Source organism: Micropterus dolomieu, linkage group LG20 (assembly GCF_021292245.1).
Source record: "Micropterus dolomieu isolate WLL.071019.BEF.003 ecotype Adirondacks linkage group LG20, ASM2129224v1, whole genome shotgun sequence".
NCBI classification, from domain to species: Eukaryota; Metazoa; Chordata; class Actinopteri; order Centrarchiformes; family Centrarchidae; genus Micropterus; species Micropterus dolomieu.
This window is the reverse complement of record NC_060169.1, coordinates 21,725,447-21,737,869: the sequence shown is the minus strand read 5'-3', so window position 1 is coordinate 21,737,869 and position 12,423 is coordinate 21,725,447. Positions and strand designations below refer to the sequence as shown.

At 38.2% G+C, this 12,423-nt stretch overlaps 1 protein-coding gene across 2 annotated transcripts in view; it reads left to right on the top strand.

Annotated features, from left to right (window-relative positions):
• kiaa1549lb (KIAA1549-like b) overlaps window positions 1–3,222 on the top strand; it is a 70,573-nt gene extending 67,351 nt beyond the window's left edge. For both annotated transcript variants that reach the window (XM_046033080.1, XM_046033079.1), the window contains 3 exons: window positions 280–428; window positions 588–739; window positions 2,172–3,222. In XM_046033080.1, coding sequence (XP_045889036.1) covers window positions 280–428; window positions 588–739; window positions 2,172–2,435 — 565 coding nt within the window. In that variant the 3' untranslated portion in view covers window positions 2,436–3,222. The remainder of the gene's footprint in view (window positions 1–279; window positions 429–587; window positions 740–2,171) is intronic.
• Window positions 3,223–12,423: the final 9,201 nt, after the last annotated feature.

Below are 12,423 nucleotides of genomic sequence, written 5' to 3'. Positions count from 1 at the left end.
ACACATTGTCTGTAACTTCCCAGAGTCCATCAGATAGTCCACATTTATTCACATTCAAATTCATATTCAGGGACTAGATATTCACTAGGTAATGTGCTGTGGCCAGGGTGATTTTAGGCCATGTATAAATTTGAATATTGAACTAGTGCATTGAGTGATGGTAAGAATGTTAATAAGGTACTCACTTTTTCACATGGAGTGTGCCTGCCATCTAGTGGTACTGACCAAGTATCCAGTAACTCTGTGCTTTTATTCCTCTCCAATCTCTGTACAACTTAGTTCCACTTCTGACGTGGGGCCTAAAGGAAGGAGCTCAGAGACATCTGTCACTGAAATGCAGAGTCAACATGACAAAAACCCATATGGTCCAACTACTAGAGCAGCACTTCCATCTATCACTGCAGAGCAGCCTGTGTCCAACTACTCAGGTAAGCATATGGGGAGCTGACTTAGCATTTTAGAAGTAACCCATAATGGTCTTTACTTCCATGACAACATACATTTTGCAAGAATAGTAATTCTCATCTTGAATTAAAATCTTGAATGAAAGCATCCCCTTGAAAATAGAATTCTTCTGTTCTGTGTAGGAAACCCAATAACAGCCGTCTATGCCATCCCAGCCACCAGGTCCGGCTACTCAGAATACTTTGTCTCCACACCACCCACCTCCTACCACAGTCCCTCCTGGATGTCCTATCCACCAGAGCCTGAGGATGTGCCGCCACAGTGGGCCGACTCTGTAAGGAAGACTGTTTTGTGTGCTTTAGAAACACCCGGTCCTACTAAAGAATTTAAAGATGAAAGAACTGAAAGATGAGCAATTTATAGCGGTAAAGTAATGTAGCCAGATGTCTTCATTCAACTAGGACAGTCCCCGTTTTCAAGCATTTGTCCCAGTGACTCAACAGCTCTTTGTCTTAATAATTAGACCTTTAATTTTCAGAGTGGCTATTTTTCAATGTGGCTATTGTGACATTTCTTGCAGAATAAATGCTATATCCAGACCCTAAACAGGATAGATAATTGATCTAAACATAAGAGAAGCTCTTTGTTTCTAATTGTTGTTAGTGTAGTAATCGTTTGGTCAGTCTGTATTGTTATTTAAATTCCTTCAGGCCAGTGTTCTGGCTTTATATAGTACAGACAAGAAGACAATTTAATGCTTTTTTATTAAATAATTAAAGACAGACTAGTAAAACTGAAAAGAAATGTTGTTATTGTTGTTACCTCCTGGTTGTCAGGAAGTTTGTTTTCCACTTAACGTCTGGTCATCTCACGGAGCCAGAAAGTGAGCTACAGGATTGCAACAGCTAGAGCTGAAAAGGAATGAACATTTTGATTTGGAAGGAATATATCTGTAATGTGTTGGTGAGATTGCCTCTCTGAATTAAAATATTATCCTTTTCACTATGGCACTGACAGGTCTTTTCCTGTTCCTATTTACCCTTGACAATGACTGGGACTCATCAAACAATATTTTTTAAACATCCTCCTATCCTCTCAGCTGTTTTTTATTGAAATAAGACGGGTCCCATTTGTCCTGTCAGATCTGTTATAACCCATGTGACTCCCCTCCCCTCCCCTGCACAGGACTCTCCTTGTTTGTATGGAATGTTCTCTTTTTTTTCCTGTCTGTTTGCCTGTTTCAACCAGATGCCCTCACACACTGTCTTTTTGCAGAACCAGTGTCATTTAGAAACCATTTGCTGATCTGAATTTATGGCTGCCGTTGAGTGGACACAACAATATACCGGGGTAGTTGAGCACATTTCCTAAATGAACACCTATTTTACTTTTTTTTTCCTGTGGTGCAAATCTGACACTTATAAAGATTTTGTATCAACATTCAAAAGTAGTCCATTTCGGAGTTCAAACACTGTTTGAACCAAAATCCATTTCAGTATCATATACTCGTACAGTAGATCTCCACACTCATTAGTTTCTATTATTTTGGTTAATTTTTGAATGATTTTCTCAGATACAATTGTTTATATTTCACCCATTTAATTCTTTCTAAAATAGTGGTGCAAGAGAAAATGTTCACTCAGCAAAAAAAGGACTATCACATATACTGTATCCTTCTAATTATGTAATTGGCAGCCACTATTTACGTGGGTAATAATAATTTGAAATTACTGTGTTACTGATATCATATTTACCCTGTTTTCCAGTTGCCCCTGCCTGGGTATGTAGAGGCTTTTCCTCATCCTCGCTACCCACAGGGGAGCCCCACCAGGCTGCCCCTGCAGTATAACCAGGCACTGGAGCCGCCGCCCACTGGCCCTAGCACAGCCTCTCAGCAAAGCCTGCCCGAGGTGGTGAAGGACATGGACAGCATGCACCTGAGTAGCCTCTCCACCTCTGCACTCGTGCAGGCTATCCGGCAGGAGGTGGCCAAGCTGGCGAAGAAGCAGAACGACGTGTTTGAGTTCTAGATTTAACTCTGCCCCCTTGTGTGCTGGAGATGGTTAACTGTGCATTGGTCTTCAACAGAGGCACACAAAGGTGGTACTCCTTAAGACTGATTTTTGATGTTTGTACTGTAAAACGGACTAATCTTCTTTACCCACTGGTTACCCACTGATTGATTTCTTTTCGGACACCATTGGTGTTTTGCAGCCTCTGATGGAACAGAATGGAACAAATTTTTTAGAAAAAAATGCTATCCTCTATTGATGATGTCCAAAGTAACTACATGCATCTTTGTAGATATGTCAATAGGATATACTAAATATGGAAATGTAATTTTTTCCAGGATTAGACATTTTTTGTGAATCAGCATCAACTGAGAAGAGAGAAAAAGTAGCATTATTGTGCTTCCTGAGAGGAACAAATGCTTCCTGTCAGATGGTTAAGTATAAACCACAGTGTATATGAGCATGTACAGTATTAGGACATCATGTATCTTATCTCCTTTTATAGACCATTAGTTTCAACGGGCTATATCAGTATCAGTTATTTCAAGCATCTATACCATATCAAAGTACCACGTCACTTTTCACAAGTTCTTCAGTTTATTTTCATATCACATATTAGTATATGGATTTTTAGTTTAACCCAATTGAACATGAAATAAGTTGCATCTATGGCAATGTAACATATAGATGGAAATGTTTACCTTGATGTATCTGCAATAGAGGGAAGCATTTATGCTTGCAATATTGTTTGGGTGTACACAAGGGTTTATTGACTTGTGTGACATTGATATAAATTTTTTGAAAACAGTAATGGATGGTTATTATTGTACTTAAATACTTAAAACACAAATTTGACTTAGCTACATGTTTCTCTTTTCTTGAAGAAAAAGACAAAAACACTTACAAAAACCCAAATGGTTAAACGTTAATAAGTTAATTCATATTTGCAGCTGGATGGAAATCATAGAGTTGCAGTTTTATATCAAGCCCAGTGGTTTTAAGATGCACAGATGGTTCAATGCACATACAACCCCAAAACTTTGGTCATAAAACAATTCTCTTTTCTGCTGGAAGTAGTGCCACCGTTTCTTGTAAAGTTAAACTATAAAGAAAGTGAGTCTACCATTTGTTTACTGGCCTTAAGACATCCTAACGGTCTCACTGGGTGCATTTCATGAATAAAATACAAAGTTCATGTAAGCTATTGACCTAATGAGAGGTCCTTAATCAGTACTCCTGTTCTAAGAAGTTTTAAGTGCACAAACCCTGATGTCTTTGTGTAATATTGTGAATGTCTGCCTGAGCGTCCACTCAGATTGAGTGTACAGGACAGCACCTGTGTTTGTCCAAGAACTGTTTCAGAAGCAATGTGTTCAGTGTGAACTTATAAATGTGGAACATCAGTGTGTCCTGGAATCATCCGGTTTCTGAAGGTGCAAAGTGCATATATGCTGAGGTAGACATTTATCATAAAAAAATAATCTCATGTTTGAAAACTGCTTCATCACATTAATCTCAATTATATTTTATCAACACAACAGTACATGAAAGCCTGACATAACAACATACGAGGTGACCTGTTAAAATAGTTAAAATTAGATTTTTTTAAAAAGCCTACAAACATAAGAGCAAAGAATTTAGGATTAGGACCCAGGTGTAAAACAGATGCAATGTAAAACACAAAGTAAAGTTCTGGGAGATGCAGTTCTTATAGTACATGTTAAACAAAAGACCCAACCTTCTGATTGCTACTGAAAGAAAAGAGACCCATATGTGTCAGAATTATTCCAGCAGCGACATGGAGGAAGGAGGTCAATTCTTTATTTAGTGGACGATCGGGGCATTCAAGGATACAACTAACCTTTTCATGACATGCTTCATTTAATATCTTGAAGCTAATTGCCCAATTAGCCATCTTTATTTAGTATGTTTTGAGATCAGGCAAAGGCCATCGTACCAGGGCAGTTCATTAGATAAAACTATGAACTATTCAACAAAACCCTATAAAAACAAAGTCATTAAATCATTGCACACATAAGAGGAATTCATCAAGACTCATAACTCATTTTTCAATGTGACATAAAAGCCATCACTAGGTTATGATTAATTCTTAATGCAGAATTGCTGGCTTGGGAATGGAAAGTGGGACTGACTGCAGATGAGTGCATGTAGGCCTATACTGTAGCAGGGGTGCTGCGATATGTTTGCATCAACATTCATATGCTATCGATTACCTACTTGACTATGTTATTGAAAATCACATGGACTGCTTTGCTGATTGTTATGTTAATAAATGCTGTCATAAGAAAAATTGTGACATAAGAAAGAAAACTATAAGTGAAAATGCCTTTAAATCATTATTTCCTTTCATATGACAGTACTGCTGTTACATCCATCATGAAGGAATTTAGCCTTTTTGCATTATGACTTTTGGGCAAACCCTCCTTCTCTTCCAATAAAAGTTCTTTTATACTCATGCCTGTTGGTGTGTAAGTAAGGTATAAGGAAATACTCTTAAACTCAACATGAACTTTGTTGTTGCTTGTTTTCCCAAGGTTCCTTTTACCCATAATTCAGAGGAGCACTTAATGTCTTAAGAACTGTACTAATTACAGTGAAACCATTTTTTGTGTATACCAGAAGTGAAAACCTTTCCACATTCTCATGATGGAAAACATATTAAATAAAAGGGTTTTAGGTGGTTTATTGGTTTAGAAAAAAAATGAATATTTATTCTATAAAATGAAATATGAAGTGAGCTAAATCTATTAAAAATTAATGTCTTTTTCTCTTCCTGACTGGTTTTCTCATTTCCTTTTCATCTGCTTGATCTTGTTATATTTGATATTCCTCAGATGTTGATCTGACAGAGAGACCTTGAGACATATGGTGAATAAAAGAAATATTAGCCTACATGATTAAAATCAAATAAAAGATTTTATTAGAAGAATCCATCATCAATCTGTGTCTTCAGTAACTCTTTCCCTTTTTGCACGTTACTATGCCTGATGAGCAATATCAAAAGCATGTGTTGCTCTGATGCTCCACTTCTATAGTCTTCTCTGGTACTTAAGCATGCCACTTTATTATAAATTTTCACCTAATTAGTTGTAGTGGTGATTATTATTACCATCTACTTACACCATAGGGATGTCAAAGGTCCCTTTGGATCACAAACATAACAATAACATTAAAAGCTTGCAGAGTTTTCCCTTGCTCCAGGAGGCAGAGTAATGGTTGAAGGTGAAGGGACACCAAGACAGAGACAACTGAGACACCGATTTTCATGTTTTTTTGGTGTTCTGCTATGAATAGAACAACAATACAACACACTGTAACAACACAATACAACCTGCTCACGTTTTGGTCTGGAATATTGTGTGTGGGATTGCACTCTTCAAAATCACTTACTTATTTTGAAACAACGTTCTAGACTCTCCCTAGTCATCAGCTCCACCTTCTGAAGGCTAACTGAGAGAAATGTTAACATTGCAGCATCCCTCCCCTTAGTCCACAAACTGCAATGTCCATAGCATCTATGAGTTTGAATAATTTTTCCTTAATTTAAACTAAATCTGAACTACGAGGCAGAAGTAGACTGCCCCTCCTTGAGACACCCAAGGGTTCCCTGTATATAATCTTTGAGATACTTAGGTGCTTTCCCAGCTCCAAGATAGCATGTTTCTGTTTTTGATCCCTGTTTCAAGGGCCCAAGACCAACTGCCTTCTGTACTGGAGTTTCTGGCTCAGTGTTTTTTTGTCTCCTGTGTGGTTGAGTCCCTAGAACAGATCTCTTATTATAATGTGGATTAATCTGATACTAGTGATTTTTCAACGAGTATTTCCACAATCCTTCTCTGGCCTGTGTATCCTCTCCCATAGACCGATTCAGATCCAGACTCTGCCCTGGGCAAGCCTGCTATGATGCGTTTTTGTTTGACCTGATTCCATTGAACCTTCCAAGTCAGTGAAGGACACACCGGGTCCAGCTGGATCCTGATCTTCTAGTTCATTAGCAGCTCAGCAGTGGCCTGTACTAGGAAGGGATTTTAACCTACTGAGACTTAACTCAAGTTTATGAAGCAAAGTCAGGGTTGACAAACTCTGATCACTTACAGGGTGTTAAATGGTACTATGACAGTGAATAAGTTGGTTAGTTGAGTCGGCGTTCAGGCGAGACACGGCAGGTGAATAGGGTAAAAAAACAACAACAAATAGAATAGAACACTGGATTAAGTCAGGTTAAAAATGATTGTTTTATTTTGTTGATCCTCAATTGTTTTTACAGAGGGGATTTTGGATATCTCTTTTTATTATTTCATAAATCAAAAAATACTGTCAACAGGCATAAAAAAAAAATTGACCTATTTTTGGGAATAAAATGTTCCATATTTCAGGCTATGAATGATATATGAACAAAGCTGTCCACAAGGTTTAGGAGTGCGTTCATGGGAATTTTTGGCCATTCTTCTAGAAGCGCATTTGTGAGGTCAGGCACAGATGTTGGGCGAGAAGGCCTGGCTTGCAGTTTCCGCTCTAATTCATCCCAAAGGTGTTCTATCAGGTTGGGGTCAGGACTCTGTGCAGGCCAGTCAAGTCCTCCACACCAAACTCGCTCATCCATGTCTTTATGGACTTTGCTTTGTGCGCTGGTGCTCAGTCATGTTGGAACAGGAAGGGGCCGTTTTCCTGGCAACCGCCAAACCCAGTCTTGTCCATCAGATTGCCAGACAGAGAAACGTGATTCCTCACTCCAGAGAATACGTCTCCACTGCTCTAGTGTCCAGTGGCAGCGTGCTTTACACCTCTGCATCCGACGCTATGCATTGCACTTGGTATGAAGGTCTCTATGCACTGTTCTTGAGCTTATCTGAAGGCCACACAACATTTAGAGGTCTGTGATTTTATGTGGCCTACCACTTTGTGGCTGAGTTTCTGTTGTTCCCAGTTACTTCCACTTTGTTATAATACCACAAACAGTTCACCGTGGAATATTTAGTAGTGAGGAAATTTCACGAAGGGACTTATTGCACAGGTGGCAACCTGTGATGGTACCACGCTTGAATTCACTGAGCTCCTGAAAGTGACCTATTCTTTCACAAATTTTTGTAGAAGCAGTCTGCATACCTAGGTGATTGATTTTAGACATCTATGGCCATGAAAGTGATTAGAACACCTGAATTCAATAATTATTTTGCCTAAATAGTTTATGTATTGTAGAATTCTACACATTCCAATAGAAATTGAAGACAGTAAACTTCCACCAAACCACTGTCTCTCCGAAACTATCACTTTAACCAAATCACAAACATTTAGCCTATTCTATGTGATCTCCTTTGGATAATTAAGGTAATAACTAATGTAATATTTTTCACTTTAATTTACTGAGCCTCCCCTGAAGCAATTTTGTAGCTTTTCTCGCTGGATAAGTTGGTAAGAAGATTGCCTCCCTATAGTAAAAAATATTTTTAACACTCTTGATAACCATACATGTATGAATGATTTAAATGTTGGGGTTCCATCTTCATCCATCCTGTGGCAACTGATGTTACAACGCTGAAGTTAGCTTCTGATTTGGCAGTAAAAGGAGAAAGTTAATGGAAACTGTGGAAAGCATGTTACATTTTAGGTAAAGCCTTAATAAATTTGTGAAACCTTTATTTTATTTGTCAAAATTCACAAAGAAGATTTCATCGCTTTTATCACACTCACACACACACACACACACACACACTGCAGCAAAAAAAATTAACCTGTGACTCAAAAAGTAATTTCTCCATAGGCCACAATTACAAAAACTGTTTAAAGGGCCCCTAAACTGCATAAAAAGTTCAATTATTACTCTTTCTATCATGAATTTGTGATCCATAGAGGTTTTCATATCTGTAAAAACGTTATTTGTGTAATGCCCTCTGCTGCAGCTGTAACCAGCAACAAAGCACACAAAAAGCAATAATCACTTCAGGAGTCAAACATTACCTCCCATTCCTTATATAAAAATGCACATATAGATACATACACCCACATATATACTTATGAGGAGATAAATCCTCTTAAGATAGAACAGAAGAGATTCTAGACACGCACACACACACAAAAATAAATAAAATAAAAATAAAATACAGATGCCTTTCATAGTAGTTTGAGCCATTAGGCTAGATCTGATGGAATAAGTAATAATTGGGACAACTTTCTGATGACCCACAGCGTCATAAGACAATCCAGTAAATCCTGCCAACACCTCAAGCCAAGAAAATATGGCCAACCAGAATCCAATTAATTAGCCAATATGTCACTCACCGCACTTCGATCAATAAAATCCAAAAATTGTCCCCAAACCTTTTAAAAAGTGTTTTGTTTACCCCTAACCATGTATGTAATCTTTTCCATTGTTACGCAGGAAGAAATCTCTCTGAGCCAATGAGCAATGCTCGGCCTGTTCATTCTTTTCCAGACGAGAGCTATTAAGTGTTTTGCTTGCAGTAAGCATATATTTATAAGTGTTAGTACCTGATTATTCAAATGTAGGTTGGTTGGGAATAACCCCAAAATAAACACTTTGGGATGGAAAGGTAGCTTCACTGATACCATTTGGAATGTCATATGTGATACCTCCAGAACTCTTTCTCTCCACAGGCAACGAAACAGGGTCCTTTTAGAATGATTACACTTGTAGCAAGTATCTGGGATAGTGTTATTAAATAAATTTAACTTAGCAGGGGCCACATATTTTTGCATTAACCATTTGTATTGTAAAAGCTTCAGCCGTGTATTCACAGTCTGAGTCTGGGCCTTGGTGCAAATGCTACTCCATTCTTCCAAGGAAATGTCCTCCTGAACACCATCTCTCTAAGAATTCAGTTCGTTCACAGACGATACAGCAGAGCTAGACTCAAGCATATTGTAAATAGCTGAAATTCTGCCCTTATCAGTACATTGGGTTGAGATCAAAGTCTCTAAGATGGACAAAGGGGGTACTGCCAGATTTTAGTTCTGGGAAGCAGATAGAAAGCTCCTCAGCTGTAAATATTTAAAAAAATGTTTGCTAAAAATTATCATATTTAACTGTGAGTTCTTCAAATTATATAAGAACACTTTCTCTATCCAAATCTTGAACTTTTCTTAAACCCTTATTGGCCCATATTTAGAAACCTGGATAATTTTTCCCAGGAGTGAAGTTTTGGTTGCCCCAGATAGGGCTAAAGCATGATAGGGAATGCTTTTCACCAAGATATTTCCGCACTTTGCACCAAACCTTGATCGTATTGAGAACAAAGGGATTATTTGTTTGCTTTTTAAGTTTTTTAACATCAGCTGAGTAGATGTAGAGGTTGAGGGGTAATTTGGGGACAACTGAGGACATTTCTAGCTCCATCTAAGATAGGAAAGCTTCAGAGATAAAATAGTACATAGCAGTGCGAAGCTGTGCTGCCCAGTAGTACCACTGGATATTTGGCAGATGGAGCTCCCCCCATCATACGGTAGGTACAACAAGGACAAACGTATTCTGGGACGTCTATTATTCCAAATAAAAGCTGTGAACGACTTATTAAGCCTTGCAAAAAGGGATGGTGGCGGTGGCAGAGGTATATTCTGAAACAGATACAACAGTTTTGGGAGGACGTCATTTTCAGAATGTTAACTCGGCCAATTAAAGACATAGGTGGAGATGACCATCTATCAATCAATTGAAGTACTGAGTCTACAACAGGGTCATAGTTAGTTGAGACTATTCGATCAATTTCCGGCCGGATATGAATTCCGAGGTATGTAAAGCAATCTCTTACATTAAAAAGGGAAGTAAGAGGTGTAGGCATACTTTGTTCTTCCTCCTTTAACATCATAATTGAGGATTTTGAATTATTTATTTTATATCCCCAAAACACCCCAAAATCATTAATTAGATTCAAGAGCATAGGTATGGAATTGTGCAAGTCAGTAAGAAACAAAATCACATCATCAGCAAAGAGGGCAATTTGATGGTTCAGCTGATCTATTTTGATGCCTGAGATATTGGGGTGCGATGTTACAGCTGTAGCCAGAGGCTCAATGGAGAGGAGAGAGAGGACAGCCCTGCCTAGAACCTCTACAAATATCAAATGGTTTAGATACCTTATTGGTAGTAAGGATCTGCAAAAATCTGCAAAAGCTTTCACCACAGCCAAAGCGATTTAATACATCAAAAAGGTAGGGCCACTCAACCCTGTCAAAGGCCTTCTCCGCGTCTAAAGACAGGATTGCGTGTTACTAGCCTCCCTTTTGGCATATAGAATATTAAGCAGTCTAACATTATGAAAACCATGGCGGCCTTTTATAAAACCATTCTGATCACATACCTACCACATCCAGGAGAAAGCCCTCCATCCGCCTCACCAGTGCTTTACAAAGTACTTTAGTATCAGAGTTCATGAGTGAGATAGCTCTATAGGAATCACAGTTTGTATACGGCTTTCCCAGTTTCAGTAGCAGGGTTATCAGGGCACCTCTCAAAGAAGGGGGCAGGAGGCCATTTTCATAAGATTCTAAAAACATCTCAAAGAGGGGAGTACAAAGTTTATCCTTAAATTTCTTGTAAATATCAATGGGCAGCCCATCAGGGCCAGAAGCCTTCCCTGCCCTGACCTTGCGTTGGAAATTTCCTCCACGGTCAGCGTAGCATTAAGAATGCTAGTGTTCTGAAGCTTTAGGAAACTCCAACCTGTCTAGAAAGGTAGCCTGGGTATCATTTCCAGAAGGATACTCTGACATATATAATTTTTCATAGAAGGATTTAAAGGTATCATTTATTTCCCGAGGGTTTACCTTCACAACTTCCCCTGTATCCTGAATTGAGCTAATTGTTCTCTCTACTTGCTGCTGTTTGATTCGCCAAGCTGACAGCTTCCCAGCTTTTTCCACCCTGGTCTTAATATGATTGATAAAGTCTCAATAAGCTTGCTACAGCTCTATTTGCAGACATTGCGTTATATTGAGCCCTGAGCAAGAGCACCTCCTTGTGGGCATCGGTAGAATTATTGAGAAAAATTTCTCTCTCTAGAGTCTTAATTTTAGTTTCAAGTAGTTTCATCTTTTGTTGTGTATTTTTGGAGTTGGAGCTGCTAAAACTTATAATTTGCTCCCTTATAAAAGCCTTAAAGGCTTCCCATCTAATGCAAGCTGAAGTCTGGGTTGTGTTAATTGAAAAATGTAGATCAATCTGCTGACCAATGTATTTGATAAAGCTTGTATCTTGCAGCCATTTGGATTGAAAGTGCCATTTTGGTAGATCAGCCTCCAAGTCAAGCCAAGTCTAAATATATAAGAGATACTGGAGGATGGTCAGATATAACAATACTATCATAGAAACAATCCTCAATTTTAGAGCGTAAAGTTGCTGAGATTAAGAAATAATCAATTTGGGAAAAGGTTGAATGAGTGCTAGAGTAGCAGAGTAAACCACATCATGTGGTTTCAGTTCCCTCCAAATCTCTGTTAAATTCAACTCCTTCATAAAATGCAGTATATAAATAAATAAATATTTAAAAACAAATTGCTGAAGAACTTAGAGTCATCTCCATTGGGACCATATACGTTAATTAAATTCAATTGCTCTGACAGCAAGGTACCCCTTATAATAATGTATCTACCAGCTGAATCACAGATTGTTTGCAATATTTGGAATGGAATAGACTTATGAATACCTCCCCTTGCATGAGAGCTAAATGATGCAGAAACCACTTGGCCTGGCCACCTCTTGCGTATATTAGAAAAATCAGCCGCCAATAGATGTGATTCTTGCAGAAATGTGATCTTCGACTGAAGTTGTTTTAATCTGCTTATTACCTGCTTAATTTTGGTGATTTTATAGGTGCATCTCAGAAAATTTGAATATCATGAAAAAGTTCATTTCAGTAATTCAACTTAAAAGGTGAAACTAATATATTATATAGACTCATCACATGCAAAGTGAGATATTTCAAGCCTTTATTTGATATAATTTCGATGATTATTGCGTACAGCTTATGAA